Below are 27466 nucleotides of genomic sequence, written 5' to 3' on the forward strand. Positions count from 1 at the left end.
AGGAGCACAAAGGGCGGTAAAGCCGTCTACTAAACCCCATAGATGGTGCCACCGTCCCAAGCGCGTTTTGTTTTGTTGCTTTTTTTGTCTAATTCCTTCTTGGCTGGCCTGGCCGCCGCCCCGTGCCCCCGTACTTTCTCCTGTTCGCCTCGCCCAGGTCAGGGCAACATTCGCGCTTGGGAAGTGTTCTTTCGGTTGCTTCGCACGCATTTCCGCCATTTGCATTAAAAGTGCGATATTAAACGACCGCCTGATGGTCCGCTTGCCCTCGTGGCTGGGTGTCCTTTGTTATTCACTTTTCTGATACCACGCTGACCGGAGCAGATATTGTAATGAATGAACCAAAAACTGTTAATGAGTTAAGGTTTCATGGAGAAATGGAGCCAGTTCAATGCGATTAGCAACAGCGGCAACTGCAGCGACGCTTTCTTCAATCAGCGAGAGAAAGATGCTCTCAGAGCCACGCAAAAGCTGAAAATGTTTAACACTGTGGGTATAAGACCATCAGTGCAGATATTTGGGCTTGTTAGTGTAACATTTTGTTGGTGTAGCCACTACGCCGGCTACGCGCTCTGCCACACTACAAAGCACAGGCCACGGACGTCGCATAACCTAGCTTTTCCAACCTATGCGGACCTTGACTCGATGCCATGGTAGACGCGCTGACCCGCCTCAGCTGGCAAGCTACGCGAGCGACCTCTGGCCGCTGGCGCGCGCGTCGTCAACTGCGAAACAACTCCGTTGCTCCGTTTTGGTTTTGCTTCCGGTGACTCAAGTTGTTCTTTATTCTATGGTGACTCATGCGAGGGTGATCAAGTTATCCGTCCGTGCTCCGAGCCCTGCCCACGTGCAATATGACGATGGTCACCGAACTCACGTATTGCAATGCGAAAGCCTGTTAGCCTTTCCGAAAACGCCAAACAACAGCGCAAACAGGAGTTGCCGATGGCTGCCAAAGTCGAAACAGCCGGTCGCGTCGCGGGTAAGAAAGCGAAAGTATGCATGCGAACTCCGTGCTTCACTGGTACTGGAATGTTTTAATTCTTTGATTTCCAGTCACCGTACCGGTCTCGAGCATCTGCAAGTACGTGAACAAAGCCTGCGAGCGATCGCGGTGCTTACGCGATGGGGAGGTGGCGTACGAAGCTGGAGACGTTATCGAGTGCGCCGTGGAGGCAGCTCGTGGGAACCGAGTCAACGTCGGTGCCCGTGTGCTGCACCCCAGCAGCCCTTCGAGCCCACCGCACAAGGTTGCGGTAACGATCGAACAAAATGAAGTGACAGAGGCCTGTTGCTCTTGTAAAACAGGGTGAGACCGTAACGTCAAAATACTTTGATGCCGCTAAGTTGAAACCCGAAGCCAGTTAAAAGCATCATAACAGGCACGTAGGAAAGAATGTAGGCTTTTGCTTTCAGTTTGAAAGTTAATAGTCTCCACACGTACAGGAAGCGAAAAGACTTTAAAAGAAAAACGGTGCAGCTTCAGCAGTGACTGAGGACAGACAAACATAACACATGGTAGCAGTGGAAAAACAATGCAGCAGCCATTACAAAGAAAAGAAAAACTTGTACACATGATGCTATCGTGGTATAATGCGCAAGACAACGCAGCATTTGCATTATAGCAATACAGAAAAGACGAGAAATGATAGGATGTCAAGTATTTGTTACACATACCAAGTAAAAGTAAACAAAACATTACAGTGTGCAAACGTATTATAACTACCATTTGCAAAACAGGTTATTGCTCGCTGTTAATACAGACAACTTTAACGACAGAACCAAATACACGTTTAGTGCAGATTTTGCGTCGCAAAGTACAGTCCAGACTTGACGCGGTTCCATCTATCTAAAATGGACTGCCTCCCAGATGGCTACAATCTTCGCTGCTAATGATGTATGCAGTTTTGTGGTAGAGGCAGAAGTACTTTCTGATGATCAAATTAGGCTAACACAAATGCCCCGGTGGAAGTAGTTGGCAACAAACCCATCGGTATGTGCATGTATAGAAGTGCCAAATTCCGGAGAAATAGGGCAAGTTGCCTTAGGTCATATGAAGGTATACATGATGTTTTAGTAACTGCCGAAATATAGAGATGCACCACAGGTCTTGACAAAGCCCATGCTGGTATGCTTACTACTTTGGCTGGAGAAAAAGAAAAGCTCAGGGAATGGTGGTCACATAATGTGAAGATATTTTCACAATACTCAGGCAGCTTGGCTATGTGCAGTTTATGAACTCTCCCATTCCACCTATTTATAGAGAGATAATATTTAATGGCAAAAAGGCAGAGAGGTCGGCCTGAGAGACGTGCCTTTAGCCTGCCACTCCATGCTAAGGAAGGAGTTTGGGGGAATAACAGAGATAGGATGTGAAGGGAAAGGATGATGGTGGTATGGTGAATATGATGAGGACAGCACAACATACTGTTTCTGTCATTTCACCTGTTTAAATGCCAACTGCTCTTATGAACTACTGATTTATACGCATCTAATTTGGCTTCCAGTTGAAGCTGATACCTTTGAAAGAGAATGAGAAAAAGAAAAGAAGAAAGTGTCCCCAAAAAGAAAAAGAAAGCAGGAAAAACAAAAACACTTGACATCAGAAAGAGTATATTTGTTGAAACATTTGCCCTACTTAATTTACTTACCTCACAGAATCACTCATCTTCCTTGTGGGCATCAATTCATTATCAGTTCTCACTCAACAGATCCATCTGTACATTGTCGTCTTTGCAAGGCAGTGTAATAACGTGTAATCAGATGCACTCTTCCTGTTAGAGAAAATGGCATATTCTGGCTTGTGATGGCTACTGTAGAAGTATTCATTAGTAACAGCCTAATCTTTTGTTCGGCTAGGCGGCAAACAGTGATACAAATGCTGCATGGTTGGCTTATTGTTATCTGTCGAAGAGTTTAAGAATATATTTCATATTACCTTGAATATGTACCTGCTTAGATTAGAATAAATATGGTGTTTGGGATGCTTAGATTGTACCAGTTAAAATGTAGCATCTGATTGCCTTATATGTTGCTCAGTGTAATCTTGAGCATGAGAAAGTATTTATTTGTTTGCTCCGCTGTAAGGTGGTGTGTGTGTGTGTTCAGTGAAGCATATTGTTTAACATGGTGAGCAATGCCAAACATATTTTTTTCTGCCAGGTGTGGTCTGTGAATCACTCCACACTACTTTTCTGCATATCACGTTGGTCAAATTTTAAGCACTTGACCTTCTCCTATATCGGATCTCAAAACAGTTGGAAGCTACTTGAAGGAGTACTAATATAAAATTTCCTACTTTTCATTTCTTTTTAATAAGTGAAAGTCCTCCATCCTAAAATCTTAGGAGAAATACTGGCAAGCCTCAGAATACCCAAATGATTTGCTACGATAGGTATTTATTTATTTATTTAAAATGCCCTTACAGGCATCACATGAGGCATTCGATAAGGGGGTGTCACAGAAGGACTAAAAGAGTGTATATAATGAACACGTAACCAAACATAACACACATTATTAATAGGCAGTATAAAAAGGTATACGCAACCTCTTATACAAACATTAGAGCATTCCACAAAAAATAATAGGACCGGTAATGTACATATTAGAGAAAAGACAAAAGATACAGTTCTTTGTCTTGCAGTTTTTGTTTCGTTTCCCAGGAGTTGCATATGTCGTGACGCAGAAGGTGGTCACGTGGGACCAGAACATCATGAAGCTTTTGCACTCATTCCAGCTTGCTCGTTTGTCTGTCACATGGCTATGTTGGGGCACACAATGAGTAGCAGTATAGCAAAACTTGAGATTAGGCCCCAGACAGCAGTACTGAACACATAATTAAGGAATTGTATGTGGCTATGTCGTGTTCATTCAACATACTCTGTTTTGGTTGCTCAGCTTTTTCACTGGCTGTTATTTTTCTGCAGCAGCTACAAGTGTGGACATGTGGTTGCTGTGTTGCTGCACCTGCATGCACAACAATCGCTGGCGCAGCCGTCGACAAAGCGCCAAGAGCAGCATGAGTCAGTGAAAAAGGAAAAGCCGAGGAAGCAGAATGAGTTGGAAGAAGCTCTGGATCTTCCCCGCATTGACAAGGTATGCATTTCTAACAGAATGCGTTGTTGAGATGTGGTGTAACCATGACTGATTTTGGCAGCATTGGGATTCAGAAACTGTTTTATAGCATTTCATGCGTGCTTAACTCGGAGTGCACAGTTTCAGGGCTTCAAGTTATGCTGCTTGGCGCTTCTTTATGGTGGCATTGTGATCGGCACTTCTCTCTTCGCTGTGTGGTAGGGTGGCGCATCTAAGGATACTGTTTATGAACGTGGCCTTGAACCTAGACTACTGATGGTGCAGTTGTAAGAGCTGATCGGCAGTAAGTAGGCCATCTTTCTGTGTACCTCCTCTGTGTGAGCATAAAAGCTGGCAGACAATGTGTCATTGATGGGATGTGAACCAGAAAAGCGTAGCCTGGATCAAGTCTGGCTCACCTACCCCCTTCGTTCTTTCATCCTAGTCTTTCTTTTCTTTCTTTTTTTTTCTTTTTTTTGCATGGCATAGTTTCGGTGCAAGATAACCAAAATGTTGTCTTGTTTGCACTTGAAGGTGTGCAAGAGGTGGAACTCTGGGGTAATGTTCGCATGTGCCACGTTTGGAAGTTTAATTTTTTTTATTTGTCCAGCATACTGGTTTGAAACACTTTGTCATGTACTGACATGTCGGAGGCACTCACCGTGCTTGTAGCCTAAAACAAGGCCAGACAGGGTCTGTTTTGGCATGCACATAACACCCTTTGTTATCTTCGACCTGCCTTGTTCAAACTCCATCATGTTGATTAAACACTTACCTTCTGCCATTGATTTAGCACATGCCTCTTGACATTCCTCTTTGCTGAAGAACATTGCCCTGGTTTGTGTGAATGCTTAGTTAAATAGGTCACAATGCAGCCTGTATACTTTGGCAAAAAAGCAACGAAAATTTTGTGACATTAAAAGTAATGATCGTGGCCTGAGCAAGGCAACTGACTACAAACTACATGCAGTCTTGGGCACCTTTGTTATTGTTGGGTCCAAGAGGTATCTTTGGCCTCCTTTCAACGTTATGCTGATTTCTCGTACAACTTAGACTTAGAGCATGCAGGCTCTCAGTTCTATGGGATCTTATGGTTTCATGTAGCAGTAGCGCAGATAAAAATACGTGGACAACTAAATCATATTTATTTCAATATAAATACAAGAATACATATGCTGGGGGCACAGTCAGAGAGCCATGAAGGCTTGACAGGGAATCCTAGCATTTTTTACATTTTTATCTGGCTGCATCTTGGTTTGATATGATGTAGCAGGTAGTGAATGCTGTTTGACCAAACTGAAATCAGCTGTGGGCTGCAAAGGCAACAGCAATCCTACATTGCATCATGTGGCAGCCTCTGGGCCTGCTTGCACTATGAATTGGACACTCTGGCCAGAACAGACCAGAAACTTAGGAGCTATGCTCATTGTGATAGAAGTGGAGAATGATGGCCATAACGTTAAGAGATAGGAAAAAGTAGTCAGTGTCGATTAGAGTGCGGCAAATGAGTGCAGCTGACATTCTTATTGAAATCAAGAGAAAGTAATGGAGAGGGGTAGGCCGTGTAAGTCGTACAACAGATAAACGGTGGTCTGTTAGAGTAACAGAAATAGGTAGTGTGGGGAGGGTAGTTTGAGGCAATCATTCTATGATTAGTTATAAAAGTGTTTCAGGACCCGTTTAAACATTGAAAATCTCTGTCTGTGAAGTTGTTCAAATAATGAATAAAATGCACATGCAGTACTGCCCGTGCGTTTATGGAGCAAACATTGGGCTGAACTAGGAAGCAGTTCTACTCATAAATTGAAACGAAAGATCTGAAGTTAGAGCAGAAAACGAAATATTCATAGCGAGGCTGCTGCGCTACAGATTGTATGGAAATAGAGTTTGCAGTTTATTGCGGTGGTTGCTGTTATCATATTGCCCTGCTGTGTGGTGCAGCCTAAAAAAATAGAAAATTAAAGAGCACATCAGAAGCTGGCTGCTGCCTTTTAGTCTTGCTTAATTGTCCTGTCCCTCGTGTTACGCTAACCGTACATGACCTTGTAAATAAACCCATCCCATCTGTTAGACGCTGCGCAGTGTGACACTATTACACACGGTAAGGCATATGCTGTTCCAAGCAATATCATTTGCGGTGAGCATCAACTGTGGCACACGGACAATTTTTGCATTACTGTTGGACTGAAAGCTAAGAGAGAGAGTAAATTTGTTTGAGGTATGTCTGAGAGGTTGGCCCGAGGCAGAACTCCTAGCCTGCACTCTTATAAAATGTTTGAACCCTTTTGGACTTATCATGTCCCCAAACAGTCCTCGTCATCTAACCTGCAGCATGGCTTTTCTTTCTTTAAGCACATGTGCATCATCAGCCGGACAAAGCATTCTTGACAGGGAAGTAGTGAGCGCTGAGCTTTCGCGAAACTAAACGCAAGCCAGACTGATGAGGATTATTGTTTGAGGAGAAGATACATCGCCAAAGGGTGTAAACAGCTTGATGCGAAAGCATCAAATGGCCCATTGAGTGAAAAAGCTCGCAGCATCTCTAGCAGTGAAACGGCACCTAAATTCCCGTTTGGTGTGATGCCACGACATGAGCGTGGCTTGACAGAGCAGAATAGACGAATCGGAACACCTGCTGCCGCATTAGCATGCTGGTATCTCTCTATCACTCCCACTGGACTTAGCTGCTGCATGTGCCTGCCGGCCTTGCTGCTGCTGCTTCCTTGGTCTCTAGACGTGCAGGACAACGGTGGCATGTGGTGTCCTTGATTTCTCAGCACTTTCGTCCGAATGATTCCGGTCTACAGTCAATATGCTAATGTAGAAAATGTAACAAAAATTACCAGCACCAATTTAATCACAAAACTTGAAAACACGCCCCGCAGAAAAACTCTGAAACATTACTCACAGTACAAAACTCGAAGGACTGCTCACTGGCATTCAGTTGGACATTAATGCATTTGCATTCACAACTCCTAAGAACTGCGTAGCTGTCCTGGGTTTTTTTCAGTGTGCTACTGGGTTCACAGGGACCTGTTGCAGTGTCTCAGTGACTATGACATCCTGCTGTTGAGCATGAGGTCAGGGATTCGGCTCCCAGCCACAGCAAGCACATTCTGATGGTGGCAGAATGCAAAAATGCTTGTGTACCTTGTTTTGGGTGCGTGTTAAAGAACTTGAGGTGGTCAAAATCAATCAAAAGCCCTCCACTAAGGTGACCCCCCCAAGGTCAAAAGTTGCTTTAGAATGTTTAATGCCACACTTTAACTTTTTTGCTAGAAGAAAGGGAGAGTGTTTAAGACAGAGTTCTTTATGATGTTATTTAATGAAGACCTGTCAGGGGGATGACATTTAATTTAAAATTTATTGGAATTAATTTCGGAGCACTTATGGCCATAAACCGCTTTTATGCAGCTTACTATTGAGGATGCACCAGACGTAGCGGATGACGTCTCAGGGAGGCCTCTTCGCAACCATTCGCACAAGTCCACCTCACCAGTGCCCACAAAGCATGTGCCTAAATGTAAGTATTATGCATACTGATATGGACACTAATGTCAAACACTATGAAATCTTACTAGAGTAACGGATTGCGGTCGCAAACATTGTCACTAGTTCTGCGCCTATAGGCATAGCTATGCAGAATAAGCGGATACTCACTCACGCTCACTCACTAATATATTTTTAGGCTATGTACTCACTCATGTACACTCATCACACTTGTTGGCACTTACTCACTTTCCTACTCATATTTACCGTATTTACTCGCATAATGATCGCACTTTTTTTGTCAGAAAAATTGACGCAAATTCAGGGGTGCGATCATTACGCGGGTTAAATTTCCCGCGAAAAAAAATTTTTTTTTTCGTTCCGCGTTTGCTGCGAGATGTGAGATTGCGGGTGCGGGACACCAAAACAAAAATGGCGGCTGGCGGAGCAAGCCAAACGCGCCGAACGCGATGTTTTTTTTTCTCGTGAGTACATTACGTGCATTGAAACACTTTCTTCCGTATCAGTGATGAATAATATCGTTAATATCGGCAAGTTTGCGGCAATAACGTAGCCATGTCCATTTTGAGGGGACAGAAACAGGTGGGCGCGCTTAGCAGCCAGTGACATATAAACACATGACGGGCATGCTGCGGAAACTGCGGCATCTGTCTTCACTACTATGCTAATACGGCACGTTTCCGCTAAGGGTGGGTGAATATCTTAGCTGTGTTACAAGCGTCGGCGTATGAATAGGGTACACTTTTAACGTATCAGAGTAAACGTGGCTAATATCATTGCCGCGCGCGATTTGTTGCGTGCTCACGAGTGCAAAAGCAGATGAAAAGAATCGAAATGGGCCTTTATTGTTTTTGTTGACATCAGCCATTATAACGCCAACCCATAATAAAGGCAAGTTTGGTTGTACCTCATTTTGTCATAGAAGTGCGGAAAGTGATGAAAGTAATGAAATGAGGCATCTACTTAAGAATGTTTAGTGCGTGCAGGCCGCTTGGCTTGTCTTAAAGAGTCGTTCGCGTAGCATTCGACAGGTGGTAAGCGCGATCATTATTCGCTAGACTTAGCACACGACATATCGCTGCGACAAGTTCGGGGCACGATCATTATGCGGGAAATAAAAAAAAAACGAATTTTGACGACAAAATTTAGGGGTGCGATCATTACGCGAGTGCAATCATTATGCGAGTAAATACGGTATTAACACCCTGTGGTGTTCACAGTCACTTCCACTCACTGGCAACTCATACATTACTCGTGTTCGCTCACACTAGCCAACTGTCATGCATTTTCACATTCATGTTCACCTAAAATCAGCGTCATTGACTTTCGTCTGCACTTACATTAACCAGCACCCCCGTTCATACAGTCCACCGGCCCTAAAATGAACGCCTCTACAATGAAATGACCTGTATAACGAAGGAATAATTATGCCTGGTTATATTGTGAGCTGTGCGGTGTGAGACTATTACAATGAAGTGACCTGTATAATGAGTGATTTCAGAGGCCCAGAGCACTTTGTTATAAAAGCGTTTGATTGTACTCGCGTCCATTCAGACTCACTGGCACACATTCCTGTCCATACCCGCGTCCACACACACTATTTCTCTCTGACCAACGCTCCATCTCACACCTGTGAAATGAGCGTCGAGCGAGTATGACCCAGTCTGCTTGTGAGTGAGTGTGTCGACCTATGAAGTAAGCTGGTCGCTGTGATATGAGAACTGAAGACAGGATATCGCTTGAGGAAACAGGCCAGCATCATTCACAGCCATGTTTCAACTACCCAGCTCTCACTAATGTGCTCAAAATCAGCCATTTATGCTGCATTCGTGTGCTCTGAAAAGCCAGAATTGTGAATTAACTGAAACCTTTGTTTCAATTGCCAAAGGTAAGCATCTTTAAAGTGCACTGAAAACATAGGTTAATATACCAGGAAAAGAAAATGCTATTAAATTAACCTGGATATTAAATTAGGCATGATTTTACAATTCTTGGCTGCTAGGTGTTGCTTGTTGGACTGTCATTCTGCAGCAACTACAGGTGTGAGTGTGTGGCAGTGTTTTCAAACATTGAGCAAATTATTTTCATTTCATTTGCCTCATTTGTCCTAGTTAATTGGAAAATCTGAAGGCTAATGACTTCTGTTGCATCCACTAACTTTACCCTAATGACTGATCTCTAGCTGCAGTGCATTTGCACCATTGATGTTTATGATTCTGTTATGCCCTGTTGTAAGATAAACCTGCAGTCTGTTATCCATTGTGTCTTAAGATAGCCAAAAATGTTATTTTTTCATGAAAAAGTGTGGTGAAAAAAAGAAAAAAAAAAACTCCTGCACTTCATTTACATATATGTAGTGCATTGCTAAATTTGGGAGAGATGAAAACCACCACATCATTCTAATAAAGTCCAACAAACCAGCCTTGTCCGAGTTAAGTGGAAGCCATAATTGCGTATCTTCACATTTTGCATTTGCCGGTGTTACATATTTCAGCCTGGTAAGTCCTTTCTTGCAGCTCAATTTTGTGTATATGAACAAGTTAAAACTTTTGTGAGAACATCTTGGGCAAAGAAAAAGCTCACCACTTTATTCATGTAGTAGCTGCACTAATACTTCTTTCAGTACAAAGTGCTGAAAGGAAAGCCCCAGTACATGAGCTTTTAAGGCATTTGGAACCTCATTTTGAAAGTAGAAAACCATTCCTTACCTGTAGACAAAGCTGCTGCAAATGTGCAGGCCAAATATTTATTCTGTTGTATGCCGCAGTGAACCCGCAATCTTGCATGATAGATTGCGTGTTCTCTCCTTTACATATTGAAATCCTCACTTTTTTTATGACTTATTATGACTCCTTATGACTCATTTAATTTCTGCCTAATCAGTGATTAGGCAGAAAATAAACAATCACATAGCAGCCGCACCGGGAAACGTTACTGAGCCAGAAACATGACAAGCTGCTTCTTTGAAGTGTTTGCCAAATAAATAACGATGAGCAAAACACACTGATCCTGCATTAATCATAAGCGGAAAGTTTGGACAACTTGGAATGCATTTCTAGCCTACATTTAAAGAGCTGCTGAAATGGTTCAGAAAATTTTGTAGATGCTTACGGTACAACTAAAGTTATTCATTCGCACCACAATTTGTGTGGAGTGTCTCATAGTAAGAGAGCTATGGACGATTACGAGTTACTCTCCTCCATAGCCACGCATTTTCTCCTCAACTCGCTCGCCAAGTGATCAGGGCTAAGCTTTGTCTTCACTGGCTCTGTGTCATGATGACAAGTTGTGTCTTCTACTTCCGGTTGTCTAGGAGCGAGCGTCAAAGCCTTGCCAACCTGATTACAACAAAGGTGCCAAATAAAACAACCGATAAAGGAAGACGACACGGGACAACCACATAGGCGCGCATTTGGCACCTTCTTTGTAATCATGTGTAACCAACTCGCCCACCAGCATGTGCTTTCCAACCTCTCCGCCAGCGGCTTGGCTCGATCCTACGGTGTAAGCGAGAACTATCAAAGCAATGTGTATTGCGAGCATTCTGTCGTAGTGCCGAACGTGTCTGGTATTCCGGTAACCACAAGCGAGCTGGGCATTGCGACGGATGGGTGGAGGGCATAAACTCAAGCTATTAAAGGAACTTTAGCGTAGACGTACGTGAGCAGCCTGATCGGTCTTCACGGTCCAGCCACAGGGTGGCACAGAGCTCAACCAGCCAAACAAAGAGCTAATGTTGCTCTAATCAGGTGTAAAACATTTTAAACATTTACAAAAACAGTGTGTTAACAATTACGCTCCTACGAAAAATTTACATCAGTAGCAAAGAATACATTTCGTTACTGCTGCTGTGTTTGGCTGAACTCTGTGCCACCAGGTGGCTGCATCATGCAGAACATTCACGTTTGCGCTTCTGCTCTTCCCAAGAAACGGCACGTTGAAACGGCCAGGCCCAGTCCCCTTGCGTTTGCGTTTACCCGAATACCAGACTCTCGAAACACTATTGTGGTAGTGATCCTCCGGTGTAAAATGATGGCTGCAAATGCGCAAATCCTGGCGCTGATCGAATAGTGACAGTCCGATGCACTGAAGCCACTCCACTAGTCTACTGCCATGCAGAGGGACACAATGTCGCAGCTTGACATATTGCCAGTCATTAAGTTTGCAGCCCATGACGCAACAAAGGTGAATCATGGTGCTCACGAAAAGACTGAGACCGACACCGACCGTGGAGCTCTCATCAACAAGGAAGCACATTGTAACACAGGCAGACAACACTTGCTGTGTGCCGGAAGTGCTTAAGTGTAGTGAGAAATTGTTCTTGTGCATTCTCATTCTGTTACTTTCCTTTTGTAGAAACAAATTAACTAACATTTCAACTATGACAAAGAACATTTGTTCACTGTAAAGTTGGAAAAATTATTGATGACGCACCCTGGGCAGTGAATCGCATAGCTCGCTGTACTGGCGTCATTAGGGCAATTTACGTCAAATGGTTAGGGGTGGCTGAAAATTCAGCTGAGCGGTGTACTGCGATCGGCAGCGATGTACATTTTTAAAACCTTATAATAAACTACATGCTTTATGCAAAGTGCTTAAATGCGTCAATTAATGACCAGGAGGACCTACTCTAATGACTCGGTATGTTTGTACAAAATCGTTTCAGGATCCCTTCAATACAGGCTCCATATACGCTGCTTGCGTCGTTTGAACAAGGCGTAATAAGCCGTGAAAATGCATGCATGTCCTCGGAAGCTGTAGCCAAATCCTCATGTCATCCACGCAGTCAGAATCTACAATATCCGCCAAAACAGAGGTTTCTTGAGTGGCACTGGTGTCATGCACATCCACTGTTAGTGTGAGGCTATGGAGGCAGCTGAGGCAAGCAATGGTTGCGTCGCCACGTGATCAAACATGGCGGTGCCCACGGGATCGGCATGAAAAAGGTAAATAACATGGGCATGAAGGACAAGACACGTGACAACCAAGAAAGGTTTGGTGCCACATCAACTGAGAGCAGCTAATGATATTAGGAATAATAAGGAAAGCAACATTGCACTCTGTATACATCCACTCATGTTAGGTCCTTTCCAAAACTTTCTGTAGGAATGTATTCTTGGAAGGTATCTCACTTGTTCCTGCGCATTGTTCAGGTTACAAGAAAAGGTGTTTCGCTGCCCCTCTAAAAGGCCCCTTAGAAGGTCTGGCCATCTTGAGCTGACAAGCACAATGCATTCAATGTGTGTTCACGATCGTGTTTTCTAAGAATTACATCGCTGCACACTGCCGAAGGAGCTGAAATTTCGAACTAAACACCATTTGCCCTTCTCCTTGTGAGCCCCGCGCTGCAAGCTGGAGGGGTGACGTAGGCATGTGCGCAAGTGTGCCTATGTGCATGTATCTGCTGTGACGCTGCTCATAGAGACCCGTGACTTCGAGAATTATTCATGGAAACATCAGTTATTTGTTTAATCTTTGCTTCAATAGACAAATTAAAGTTTAGATAAATAATAAAACATACAGACCGAATGTCTGCGTGTTTTTGTTTTATTTCATATCATAGCAAGAGATGTACTTCCGTTTCATCTGCTTGTTTCCACGTTGTGCAGTCATGCATGCAGACAACGAAACGATGTCATTTTCTACCATGCCCGCGCGTGATCATGCTTTGTGATCCGCTTGTGTCTGCCTCATTGTTTGTTTAGCAATGACTTGTACTGCTAGTCAGGTGTTCTCGTGCACAGTTCACAAAATTGTGCGTTGCAATAAATGAGGCAAACAAAACAGCTAGCACACGATACCGTCAGCGGAAGTGTGCCATGCAGCAAAAAAGCGAGGGGGAAAAAAATGAACGCAAGGCCTGTGATATATTTGTCATGCGATCCTTGAGCTCCAGTATGGGAGAAAGTGGTGTAGGAATTTTGCTTGCGGAAGCTTGACGGGGCAAGTGCAGAAATTGTCTATGTTGGTATTGAAGCTCGCCTCCTGAAATGATGGGTTCGTAGCACTGAAATATTTCTAGCTCGGTTATTAGTGCACCAATTTAAAACATTATTGTGGTGGAACGTTCCCTAGAAGGCACATAACAACTTCCAGCATATAACTGAAATTTTCTGTGCGGCCTGGTGAGAGGCTCTTTAAGACGCATCCATACTTCTACCTCAACCACTATAGCCGGTACATGAGACCAGGCATAATTTAAAGGGACACTAAAGAGAAACAATAAATCATTTTAGACTAATGAAGCATTGTTTGAGAGCCCTGCAGGCAGTCGTTTAAAAAAAAATAGTTTGATTATTAGATGAGAAAATGAAGGCCCAAGTATCAGTATTTGAATTTCGCGCCGAAACCCCAGCGCCGGTACGTCAGCGTGACGTCAGGGACTCCAAAGTACGTTTTGGCATTTGGGCCGCATTGGCTGAATAAAGGTTCCCAAAACTTGCCATGTTTAATATTTAGTTCCTTTAGAACACAATGTAGTCAATCTGCACCGCTATATATAATTAGTAGGCCCTAGAAGATGCCATCAAAATCCAAGACGTCACAGCCCCCCGGTGCGGGAACTTAAGTAGGCGTCGCCAACCGTATTTCATTCTTGCGCTTTTTCTGGCTTACCAAGCGTCTTATCATTGTAAGAGTGGTGTTTGTGGTGTAGTAGAATGGTAATTTAATGATGCAGAAGAAATCATTTTTCACTTTAGTGTCCCTTTAAGAGTCTTAAAGGGCCCCTCACCAGGTCTGGCCATTTTGAGCTGACAAGCGCAGAGCATACATTGTGTGATAGCAATCGTGTCTGCAAAGTATTACATCGCTATGCACCACGGAAAGATCTGAAATTTCAATCCGAACGCCATTTCCCTCTTCACTCACGGCCGCCGCGCTCCAAGCCGGACGGTGACGTAATCGTGCCCCTGCGCCTACGTAATCGTGTCCGCAGTGTGACCTTGCTCGTGGTGACACGACTTTGATAGTTATTCAAGAGATCTGTTATCTGTGCGATCTCTTGCTTGAATTGACGAATTGAAGTTTAGAGAAATAATAAAACACACACACGAAATGTCTGCGTGTTTCTTTATTTACGTCGCTTCGAAGCAAGAGAAATGTACTTCCGCTTTGTCTGCTTGTTCCTCCGGTCATGCGGTCACGTGCGCAGGTACCGAAACTATGCCATTTTCTACCGTGTTCCAGCGCGTGATCATGCTCTGCGATCTGCTTGTTCTGCCTCAGTATTCGTGTAGCACTGAATTATACCGCTAGTCATGTTTCCTTGTGCACAGCACGCAAAATCGTGCGCTGCACGAATGAGACAACAGCTCGCGTGTGACACCGTCGGCGAAAGTGTGAAGCTCCGAAAAAAAAATGAGGACGGGGCCTGTGGTGTATGCATCACGCGATGTTCGAGGTCCGGTATGGAAGAATTCAGGGAAGGAATTTCACTTGCGAAGGCTAGGTGGGGCTTGGAGAGGGGAGTCTCGCTATGCACTGGAGCCTGCCTGCTGAAATCATGGGTTCGCGGCACTGAAATGTTTTTATCTCGGCTGTTAATGAGCCAAGTTGAAAAAATTTTTTCGGCAGAACGCTCCCTAGAGGACACGCAAAAACTTCCAGCATATAACCAAAATTTGCTATAGGGCCTGGTGAGGGGCCCTTTAAGAAACAAAAGTTGTGTAACTTGCTGGTCTGATGAGTTCCATTAGTACTTGCTTCCGTTTGCATTTGCATAGGGACATTGTGTTAAATATCTTGCTGGCTCTAACTAGAATGTTTTCATTTTGAGGAGGGTTCTTCGAAGCAAATTGGTTGCCTACTCCATTTCGAAAAGAGAATGATTTGAAGATCTTGAGCATATTCAGAGACAGCAAGCTGTGCTTCGCTTCTCTTGGTTAACTGAAACTTCATAGCACCATTTAGGTACGTAGCTAGATCTGCATTGTTTGTTAGTTGTCTTACAGCAGTGCTTTAGATGTCCCATGTAGCCCCAATCAGAATACTTGCATTTTTGAAAGGCTTGCCCTAAGTAAGTTGGGGGTCCTTAGGAGGAACTGAAAGGTCTTGAGCATATGCGAATATGTGCACAATAGCCTGGAGTTTATTTTTCTTTGTTGTCTGCTTGGTCTAGAACTGGGGAGAATAACCAACTGAGGCTTTATTGTCAAATGATAGCTTCCAGGGATGATGCTTTTGTTTTGTACTAAGTGGCTAAATTGATGGAAATGGACATGATGGCAGAAACTGTTGAAAAACTAGAAACAGTTCCTGTAAGGATAATTGTCATGTAGTGGAATTGTTGAGTGCATTGAGAGGGTGGTGAAAAGAAAAGCTGCAGTGTCGGTGAATGTCCACTGCCACATTTAGGTGCACTGGTAACTGTCGTTCTACTAGTCATGCCACAGTAGTCATTGTGTCAGTTCATGCCCAGCAACGATCGTCCATGCAGGCTTTTAGTTCACATTGAGGTGTTATGCTGAATTTATGTCCTATGGAAGTGAGCGGCCACGTCACAATCTGCACTTTTACACCCTCCGTGCTGTCTTTGTGTCTAAGTTGCCCACACTTGGCTAGTGATCCGATACAGTAAGAAAATGAATGCCAAGAGAAGGGAAGCACAGTTGAGGATGGCAGGAGGTTATGTGGTGCGAGTAAATTCAGAAACTGGCAGAAACTGATGGTATCAGGTGATGCAAAACCAAGGTAATTGGAGACCTCTTGAAAAGGTCTTCGTCCCGCATTGGGAATAAATTGGGATGAGAATGATGCTGGTGGGGATGGTGTGACCCACAATTACGTTGACGTTAAGTTATGTTGCTTCAAGTTTCTGTGTCAACATTGCCAATTCAGGCAGGTACAATATGTTCTTACCTGAAGCTCATAGTTTTCTTGTGTCAAACCTTACCTTACACTTATTCTTATTTTTCATTCTGCCTCAGGTGTACAAAGTAGGCAACAGTCAAAAGAAACACCAAAAACACTGAGAGCAACCATTCTTGCCATCACGGACTCAGTGAAGCAAGCCAAGAAAGAGCTGTCTGTGGAGCGCATCTTCAAAGAGCTCTGCGAGCAGCAGCAACATGGCGATATCAAGATAATCGAACGTGCTACAAGAGAGCAGAGCTGCAGCGAACTTTGGTTGGAACATCGCGTCGGCATGATCACTGCATCAGTTGCGTACAGTGTGTTTACACGTGTTAACACGATTCAGACAAAGGCGGGACCTCACGATGTGCAGCCACTACTTAGGCTGCTCATGAGGGAAGCTCGCGTTACGAACGAGGACATGCAAAGAGGCATCACTCTCGAGCCAGTTGCTAAGGAGGCCTACAAGAAGCAGAACACACAACACAGAGGCCTCCAGCTTCAGGACTGTGGCCTTTCCATTCTTCGGGCCAAGCCGTTCATTGGTGCGAGTCCCGATGCCATCGTCACGTGTGAGTGCTGCTCACCGAGGCTACTCGAGGTAAAGTGCCCGAGAAGTTTGGAAAGGTTCCTGCAGTCCGAGGTCGTTTTCGATAAAGGCAGAATGCACCTGAAGCAAAAGAGTAGATACTTTTGTCAAACGCAGGTTCAAATGGGGGTCACAGATCTTCCTTTGACTGAAGTCTTTGTGTATGTAAGCGATGAAGAAAATGTCACACTGAGTGTGGCTTTCTCCCAGGAATACTTTGATGCTGTGGTTGAGAGGGCAACATTTTTTTTCAAGCATTATGTATTGCCTCACATGCTTGAGTTGTGAGAACAGAGGTAGTACTGTTCTTACTGCTTGTGTTGCTTGTGTTTGAAGCTGAGAGCATGCATACATTAATAAAGGCTGTGACTGAAGGTAAAACACTGAAGATAATCTGTGATAGGTGTAAAGTATGTGTGAGTTCATGTATGTTTTTCTTCGTTTTCTTCTGTTAACATTTATCCATCGTACACAAACCAGTCTTATCTTTCTCATGATGACATGTAGGCGAGTGAGTTGTTGAAACAGTTGGCACATTTTGAAAAACACAATTTAAAGGGACACTAAAGAAAAAAATGATTTCTTCTGTATCAGCGAATTACCTTTCTACAATATCAAGAGTGCTACTCTTACCACGAAAAGACACACAAGACTGGTGGCGACACCTCCTTGATGTTCCCGCACCAGCTCACTGTGATGTCATGGATTTTGACAGTGTCATCTAGGGCCTAGTTAATTCTTTAGCGGTAAAGGATCGACTACATTGCGTCCTAAAGGAGCCAATGATTGAACATGCCGTGTTTCAATAACTTTTGTTAAGCCAACGGAGCATAAATACGAAAAAGCCTTTGAAATCCATGTCAGTGGCGCACTGGCATTAATGATATAGAGCGAAATTCAAAAGCTGAAACCTTGACCTTTAGTTTCTCTTCTAATAATCAACAAATTAATGACAACAGTGTTTTCGAAGGATGCTTTAGCCATATAAACCAATTTAGTGCTTTGCTTTAGCGTCCCTTTAAGGTTGTAGACAATGCGACATTGTACTTTAAAGTGTGCAAGAAAAAGAAATGTTGCTTCGGAAAGCTTCAAATGCAATGATGATCTGTGATAAGCGTTCTTTTTGAATACTGGCTTGTGTGTGCGAGCTCTGCGATTGAAAGTTTAGTACTGCTGTGTGACACAGTGCTCCTATGGAACATATGCATAAGGAAAACATGCAGCAACAAATGCAAGGACAATCTGTAGCAAGCCGGAATTGTTTTGCTCCCACTGTTTTAATTTTATTTGTGTTTTTTATGTGTTTAACCTACAAGTTAATGTAGGTTAGATGAGTACTTCGTATACTGTGTGTACAGTAGCTTAGTACTGTGGTAAAGTTATACTACCACATTTGTTTCCAAATGGCATCATTAGAAAAGGACTACATGGCTTATATTGAGAGCCATTAGTTGAATCTACCAAAGGTGTACGTACTTCATGGCATACTTTGTGAGGCCTGTATTATTATGCTTTGCACAGTGCTTATGTACTCGGCAAGTGACCCCTCAATAAACATGCTTTTGGATGAATACAAGTCTGAAGGTTTGGCCGATTTTCTGTTATCGTGATTACTGTATTTACACGAGTATAGTGCAAGTATTTTCATAAATAATAATTTATGGAAAAAAAATTGTCCTTAAAAAAAGAAAAAGAAGTCCTTAAAGCCCTTAAATGCCCTGAGCTCGCGTTATGATCGTAATACAAATTTTTTTCTTAAGGGCGTAAACTCTGCCCTGCGGTATTTTTGTAGTCGTGCTATACTCGTGTAAATATGGTAATTCTCTGAAATTGAAACCAGCCAGTGTTACTGTCTTCTTGACTTGAAAAATAGTTGTCCCCTTTAATAGAACCAAGCAAGTGCAGAATAAGTGCATTTCACTTGTGAGTGCCTCCACATCTTTGGCTAGTGTTGCGTTCGCCTGTGCAAAGCTGCTGGCAGGGTCAGAAGGCAACTTTGGGGACAAGAAGCTTTTAATGTGGCATACTTGCTGACCAGCAGAGGCATTGACAAATGAATAACACAGGCAGTGACAGCATTACTGCTTTCAGCAACAATACGGATCACTGAGCAGCTGAAAAAGTTGCATTTTCTTTGTGTGTGATCTGCACGACCCTATCAAGGTTCTCAGTTGAGCTAATTTTTACTTCACTTTGTAGTGATGTGAGACACTTGGTGACATAAAAAGAAGCGGCATAAAAGGAGATTGTAAAATGAAGTGACAACAGACAGCTATTTGTTAATATTTATTGTTTCTTGCATGTGCCGACCTTCTCATGCAAAACCTGAACTTCATTCTCCCTGTACATCAATCGTTTATAGCAGCCCTATAGCTTAATTGTTCATCTGCCCCTCCTCAGAGATTATTCCGCACATTTCCCATAGGTGCATTGTCATTGCTGCATACATCACTTATTCAAGAAAGCTATGTGTGTATCCTTGCCTCTCGCTGGGTGTTTCAGTGAACACTTTCAAACAAAATTTTTTTAATTGCCTGTAGCAGATAGCACAACTCTAGTCGATGAGCTGGTCGACTCTGAGAGGCGGACATTGTTTGCCAAAAAAATTGAAATGCATAATTGGCTAATTAACAGAAAATCACTAATTATCTCTCTCTCTCTCTCTCTCTCTATATATATATATATATATATATATATATAGAGAGAGAGAGAGAGAGAGAGAGAGAGAATACTAATAGTATACCATAACAACACTATAACAAGGTTTAGTCAACTGAAAGATTTAACTTGTGAATAGTTAGGGCAACTTAAAAGAAACCTCACATTTGGGCGACAGTAGTAGCCTAACAATAACAAATGGGGGAGTTGGTGCCTATGTCACTTCATGCAGCATGCCTCTCTGCATCGCGCGGCACCCTGCCGCTAATAAGGAAGCAAGGAGGAAGAGGTGGAAAGGCAGGGAGGTTAGCCAGTTCTCAGACAGCCTGGCTACACTATGCTGGGGAAAGGAGGTAAGGGGAATAAGCAATAATAGAAAAGAGATGTTATAAAAAATTGAAAGAAGAGCACAAAAGAAAGGGCGCTCCCGCTAAGACAAGGCTACAGTGTACTAGGGCGGTGCCGTCCAGAGGTCATGGCAACGACTAGGGAGCTCTTCTTGGAAAGGTCTTGCAGACGCCACCTTTTCCCTGGTCCGCTCTTCTACCATGTAGATTGTACATGCTCTCAACCACCCCCCGATGTGGCATGCATGACAGCAGCAGCAAAGGAAAAGTCGAAGGCAGAGGCACAGAAATACAGTACAATTCCTTGCAAAAATCTCCAACTATTTATGTGCACAAAACTAGTGCTGAACTTAATTACACATCTACATTTAAAAACCGAGTCAAATGGAATTCTTATTATGCACATCATCTGCATCGCAAGTGCTTTTTTTCGCAGACGGCCTCGGCAGCTACGCTGACTCCCTGCAGTTCCTTCACTTTAAGCATGCATCAATCATGAACCAGCTCAGAAAATGCCCTGTGTTTAGTTGTTCGTCTAGCAACACACACACACACACCAGCTGCAAGGTCAGCGCCAGCACAAGGTCAGTGTATCAGTTGCCAGACTACATTACACCAAGCAGTCGCCATGCAGTCAGCAAAGATCATCAGAGATTATAGGCACACTGCGCATTGTTAGGCGGCGCCACTGGATGGTTGGATGGATCTTATGAGCATCCCCTTTAGCATAGGGCCCAGTGGGTCGCACCACCAAACTCTTGCAATTTAACTGCCTAGTGTCCTACCTAGGTTAAAAAAAAAAGAAAGAATGCACACTGAATTCCTATAACCAAATTTTCTGAACCCTTATTGTGAACTTTGTTGATGTACGTCTCCATTTTTTGTTGTTTCCCTACTTCCACCAATCATCCGATCGCCTCATTAATCTCTATTGCGGACGTTTACTTTCCCCCTGCTCTCGCTGAACCCAAAGGCTTCAGGAAGTCCAGTGGTGCCTAAGTTGACCGCTGGGCCGATATCTTCACATTCTAATCAAACATGCTCCATCGTTTCCATAGCTTTATCGCAGCAAGCTCATGCTTCTTCCTTCTTATATCTCGCTTTATAGGTGCGTGTTCTAAGGCATCCTGATCTCGCTTCGAAAAGTGATGAGCTTCCCTTTGAGTTATCATAAATTGTTTCTTTCCTGATTTCTATTTTTCCTCTTAATTATTTACTCATGGCAGATTTCTTTCCCATTGCTGCCACCCATGATGTTATTTTATCCTCTCTGACATTCCACTTGACGTTCTTTGTTGCTGTGTTGCCCACCCTAGAGGCCGCATACTTGCTGGTAAGCTTCCTAGTTTTCCTCCGCTGTGATTCAATGTTTTTTTTCCGTACAAATACCTCAACACTCTCTCAGCCCATTTATTTTCTCCCATTTTCCTCAGTCATTCTTCACAATCAATTTTACTGTGAGCTTCCCTCACTTCAGAACTTGTCCAGCCCATATCAACCAGCATAGCTTAATTTGTAGTCTTCCAGTGAGCGCCCAGTGTGAGGCGTCCCACTGACCTTTGGTTGCCATCGAGTCCTGATTGTACCCGTGATTTCAAGCAAACAATCGCATTTCCAAAAGTAAGTCCTGGAACCATTACGCCTTTCCACATACCCCAAAGCACCTTGTACCTATTGTATCCCCATAGCGCTCTGTGCTTCATTATGGCTGCATTTCACTTCCCTTTTACTGTTATTGTTTCTTCCTGTGTTTCCATATATCTATTGCCTTCGCTTATTCATATACCAAGATATTTATATCATATAAATAATACAAGTACAATCATAATAATACAATCATAATACAAGTATCATATACTTGTATTGCCACTGTAGGTCCACAGTTTCAATTTCAAACCTAAATTCTTGCCTTCCTGTCCACAGATGCTGCAAATCACTTTGCTTATTAGCTAGCAACACAATGTCGTCTACATAAAATAAACCCGGAAGCTGCTATTCCTCTACGGTACCCGCCTGTTTGTATAAGAGATTAAACCCAATATTACTTCCTTCTAGCGCCCTCTCCATCCTCACCATGTATATCATAAAGAGCAGTGGGGATAACGCGCACCCTTGCCTCAGTCCCTTGTTGATATCAACTTTCTCCTCGCTCCTCATCCCTTTCCATTCAACGCAAGCAGTATTTTCTAAGTAAATCTCTCTCAAAAGTTGTAGACAATCGTGACCTAAGCCTTCCCCTTCCAGAATATCCCACAAAATGTTGCGGTCTACGTTGTCATTCGATCCTGTAATGTCTCAAAAGGCCACATATAACGGTCTGCTTTCTACTCTTGATATTTCAATGCACTGAGTAAGAACAAATAAGTCATCATCCAAACGCCTACCTATTCTGAAGCCATTCTGAAGTTCTCCCAAAATACCATTATTCTCTGCCCATGCTTGCAGCTTTAATTTGATTGCCTGCATTGCTAGCCTGTATATTACCGATGTAATGGTCAACGGTCTGTACGAGTGAATTCTATCTTTCTCCCCCTTACCTTTATAAATTAAGTTCATTCTATTTTGTTGCCAACTGTCTGGTATTCGTCTATCTTTAAGACTTTTCTCTACTGCTTTCAACAGAGCTTCCTTACTTTTTTGGTCCTAGTTCATTAATCAGCCTAACGGGAACCTGATCTAGCCATGTGGCTGTGTGCTTAGGAATTTTCTCTTTGGCTTTCTTCCAGTTGAAATTTGTCAGAACCAGCTCCTTTTCCCTCTGGTTCTCTTTCATGCTCTTCTTTCTTCAAGTACAACCTCGTCGTTGCCTTGAAAAGATTCGGCTGTTACTTTTCGGATCTAGTTTAATGCCGCTTTCCCTTCCAAATTCTTTCCGTCTTCATCTGGGATATGTTATTGTATTGTTGTTGACTTCCTGCCTAATAATGTTATGTGGTTCCAAGATACTCTAGGTGTGGCCCTCTTTTGCTGACGACCAATGTTCACTTTCGCCTTTTATTTTTGCTTGCACCAGAATTTCAACCGTAGACTTTTTCTTCCAGTATATTTCCCATTCACTTGCCACTTCATCCTGTGGCAACTGTGCCTTCTATGCCTGCCTGTGCTCTCAGCATGCTTTCTGTTATTTGGCGATTGCTTCTCATGTCTCCCTGTTCCACCAGCTTTTCGGTTTCTTTTTTCCTTTCCAACGAACTGCATTTTTGTCGTTATTACACTTAGAAGCTCACTATGTTCCCACTCTTTACTTGGCCATTTGCAATGTTCTTCCTCGACTCTTGTGACTATATTTGTTATTTGTTCAGCGTTCATATTTGGACTGGCTATTTTGCACTCATCGCTCACTTTTCCAACTACATATTCCATTTTCAAAATGATGAGTTTATGGTCACTGCTTATGCTGCTATACCCTTCCTCGTCGATGACCATTTATCTCAACTTATGAATTTCTTCTGTCATCAGACAGTAATAAATGGTTGATTGCCGGTTTCCCACTTCCCACGTGATTTTCATGTTTACAGCCAAAGAATTCAAGTGACCGCCGCACCGGTGTTTCGGAAAAGTGCAAATAGAATGCGGTTGTTACTCTGCATGTTCACGAGATAATGTCGAACTGATGCACAAGTCAGTGACGTGTCTGAAGTGCTAGCCATTTCATCGTGGACAACATGTCAGGCCTTCGAAGATTCATGAGCTGAAAACAAAATATAGTAAAGCTAGAACGGCTTAATTAGTGGCTAGCCACGCATTTCGGGATGACTAGTGTTCACTGTGGTGTGGTGGGGCCAGGTGCTTTGGGTTTGGGGGACGCCGAATTCCCGCTAGTCATATATGCACGTTACAGAAACAAACGACCTTTCGAACCAACATTACCTGGTTCTGTTTACTGTGAGAAAGTGCTGCGGGCAAAAGACAAACCACCGTGCCAAATTTTACTGTAAAATAGGCAGGAGCAACGACGATACAAGGTTCTCGTCCGCAGCGAGGTAGTTTGTACGGTTGGATTGATTTTCTGTTCCGGATGACGTTTGGACACGGGTGACGTCACTGGGACGGTAACCTTACGTGCCAAGTTCGTCTTTGTCCAATCTTTATGTTTCACCTTACTACAGGTTTGTAATGAGGTGAAGCATACTAATACACATTCGCCACTTTAACACGCGCCGTGCCGCCTTCCCATTGGATGTTGCTTTGCGAAACACACTAGTTCGTCATGTGTGCAAGTAACCGCTTGGCAGATGATCAAGGACACTTATTTTGGAATGCGAACTCTTTCGAAGCCGCAAACGATTTTTAAAGAATGTTTACAGCGGGACGACAGCCTGCAAGACGCCGTCGCATCGCTGTCAGCATCACGCCACATGCGTGTTTGCCTGTTCCAGAATGTTATAAAATAATGAACGCCTGCAAATGACAGTTCTGGTAATGCAGCGGGGGTATATATGCTGGCCAAAGTCACGGTTTTAACGTCCGAGTGCCACCCAAAAGCCGTTGGCATTCGAATTTAGTTTCCTCCACTTCGTGCACATCACGTCCGGTCTACCGAACAAAACACGCGCTGCCGAGTGCAAAATAGCGCACCGCAGGTATCTCCAAGGCGCCCGTCTGTCATCAGAACAAGGTAAACAAAAACACTGAGCATGTAGCTGGCGTTCTTAGCTGAGTTGGGGCCGTTGCTTTTTGTTATCTGCGCCTGTAGAAAGCTTCATACCTGGACCATCGACGTAAAGTCTTGCACGCTACAGTACAGCAGTTTCGCGGTTTGGACGCGGGCCTATGGGCGTCTTGCGCTGGAGTTTGAGGTATAGTAGCGGCGCCTGGTGGCGGCGCGGGAAACGACATCTGGGTCGTACCAGCTTGGGTCGTATTGAGCCCTGGCTGTGGCGAAGCACGTTTCTAGGCCGAGTATTGCGTCAATTCGCACTTTTTTCTGCCCTGTTGCGAGTGCGAAAAGGCTCGTCACTTCTCGCAGACCATGCCGACCACGCTGCGAGCTCGCCGCAGCCTATAGTTTAACGAAAACGGGCTCTCCGTGTGCCGTGGGACGCAATGCTGGGAGCAGACGAAATCGGTGGCGCCGATCCGGAGAGACCTAGCCCAGCCTCGAGAAGGCGTCACCGTCATTACTTCTGCGTCGTGGGCTGCCATGAACAAGAAGGCCTGAATCCCAACATCATATTCTGCCGTTTTCCTTCAAGGCCTCACGAAGTGGAGCGTCGGGCGCGCTGCATAGCTGCAGTTCGTCGCGCTGAGTAAGCGAAACTTCGCGCCATGCTGACTGCTTCGCCTGTCTTGAAGCTTGCTTGATTATCTGCGTTCTAATGTTCGGTCTTTTGCACCTACAGTCCCGACAGCAGACCGACATAGCAGCAGGCATGGCTGGTAATTCACGATTCGAGACCCGGCCACAGCGACAATTAACAATTCGACCGATGCGAAGTGGCGAAGTGACCAGTTGTGTGCAAATGAGCACAAATGGTCGGGCTCATTCGATGACACTTCACTACCCCACTACGAGCAGCACAGGTTAAGAGAGTTAAATGCGCTTATCCTTGATCTCAAGCCAGCACGTTGAGGCAACGCAGCAAGGCAGTATTGATTGCAACCCATCGATGTTCGAGCGCTGTCATTAAAACCTACATCAAGCGAGCGGCGTACGAGCTCGCACTGCAGCGCGATTCGCACGTACGTGCGAGCTCATATGTAATTGCACCAGTTATTACCAGTTACTAAAAAGGAGAGATGGCCGCTACTACAACGCAGGCATAACTACTTGTTTAGCGGCATGCAGTCAACAAAGATTGCAGGAGGCCCGCCGTTTCGCGGCATGTCGAAAGACCGCTGCCGTCGCGGCGCGTACGATCGTGCGCTCGAGCAGTTCCGTACACATGATGTGTACGGAACTGCTGTGGATTCATTTCTAGCAAGCTTTTCCTCGCGTTTGTGCGTCTGAATCTAGGAAGCTAGCGTGCAAACCTTACCTGAAGTTCCACTTCGTACGCGACTCGCTTCACTTGCGATTGACACGGTGCTAAAACTTCGCCGCCCAATTCTTGAACGGCGTACACGTATTCGGCACTGCATAATTTCTTGCCTTTACGCAGCGTGCCACCCCTGAAAAAATCTTCGGCGCCCGATATTCGCTGCAGGCCGTGAAACAACACAACCGAAAGTGACGGGTCCATAGTGTAAACGTGCTTTCCGAAGCAGACGACCGAGCTTGGTACGACCCATTTTAGCGCAGAGGGCGCTTTTTAGCACCTTTTTCGCAGCGCCCCCTGGGCAATGCAAGAGCCCCATTAGAGTTAACGTCGAGAACTTCGGTTTTCTGTTGAAATGTAAATGATCCAGAACAAGAAAAAGCGAAGAGCGCGGGCGGGCCAGCTAGATGCCGTCGCTGCCAACGTTTCAAAAGCGTTTTGAAGTTGGCATGCCTTAGAAGTTACGCTCGTACCGCCGCTAAAGTAAAGGCTGGAGTCTGCATCTGCACGGCTGCTACATAGAATAAAGAGCTGCTACGCTAGGAAAAACGGCCATTACACCGCAACACCGCTTGCAACCTGCAAAAAAGAAAATACCAATAAATGGCATATTTCTTCACCAACAGGTACCGCTACAATCAACAAACCCGCATTCTGAACCCGAAAAAAAAGTTATATTTCTATATTTCTTGAGACGGGGGCTACTAAGCTCGTTAGTTAGGACCGTGCAGTTTCCTAACAAGAAAATATCAATAAATGTTTTATTTATCAGCCAAAAGGTAGCGCTACAATAAACAAACCCCTATTCTAAACCTGCAAGAGTTCATTTTTTTTTTTGAAACAGGTGTTACTAAGCTTCCTAACAAAAAAATATCTATAACTACTTTATTTCTTCGCCAACAGGCAGCGCTACAACCAACAAACCCATTTTCTACGCCCACAATAAAGTTAAATTTTTTGAATGGGTGTTACGGTGCTACTAAGGTTGTTGATTAGGACCGTGTGGTTTCGTAGCAAGAAAATATCAATGTATGCTTAATATTTTTGACAAAAGGTGGCGCGACAATCAACAAACCTATTTCTTGCGCCCAAAATAAAGTTAAATTTTTTAAATGGGTGCTATGGTGGTACTAAGATTGTTAATTAGGACCGTACAGTTTTGTAGCATAGTTTTTGCAGGAAACTCTATGTTTTGTAGCAAGCAAATATGAACAAATAATGTGTTTTTTTGACAACAGGTAGCGCTTCAATTAACAAACCCATCCATATTCTGAACTCGAAAAAAAGTTGAATTTTTTAGACAGGTGGTTGTAAGTTTGTTCGATATGACCGTGCAGTTTCTTAGCAAGAAAATATTCATAAATACTTCATTTCTTTGCCAGCAGGTAGCGCTACAATCAACAAACCCATTTTCTGAGCTCGAAATTTCCACTAAACTTGGTCGTTAGGGCCGTGCA

General features: G+C 43.9%; 1 protein-coding gene across 1 annotated transcript; it reads left to right on the forward strand.

The window, feature by feature from the left end:
- Nucleotides 1–418: 418 nt before the first annotated feature.
- LOC135901954 (uncharacterized) lies at nucleotides 419–18602 on the forward strand. Its single transcript, XM_065431798.2, has 5 exons — nucleotides 419–982; nucleotides 1057–1309; nucleotides 3927–4095; nucleotides 7489–7597; nucleotides 16512–18602. The coding sequence occupies exons 1-5, from the start codon at nucleotides 886–888 to the stop codon at nucleotides 17312–17314; spliced, it is 1431 nt and encodes a 476-aa protein (XP_065287870.1). The 5' UTR covers nucleotides 419–885; the 3' UTR covers nucleotides 17315–18602.
- The last annotated feature ends 8864 nt before the right edge of the window (nucleotides 18603–27466 follow it).

The sequence above is a fragment of the Dermacentor albipictus genome, chromosome 9 (assembly GCF_038994185.2).
Source record: "Dermacentor albipictus isolate Rhodes 1998 colony chromosome 9, USDA_Dalb.pri_finalv2, whole genome shotgun sequence".
Classification (NCBI taxonomy): Eukaryota; Metazoa; Arthropoda; class Arachnida; order Ixodida; family Ixodidae; genus Dermacentor; species Dermacentor albipictus.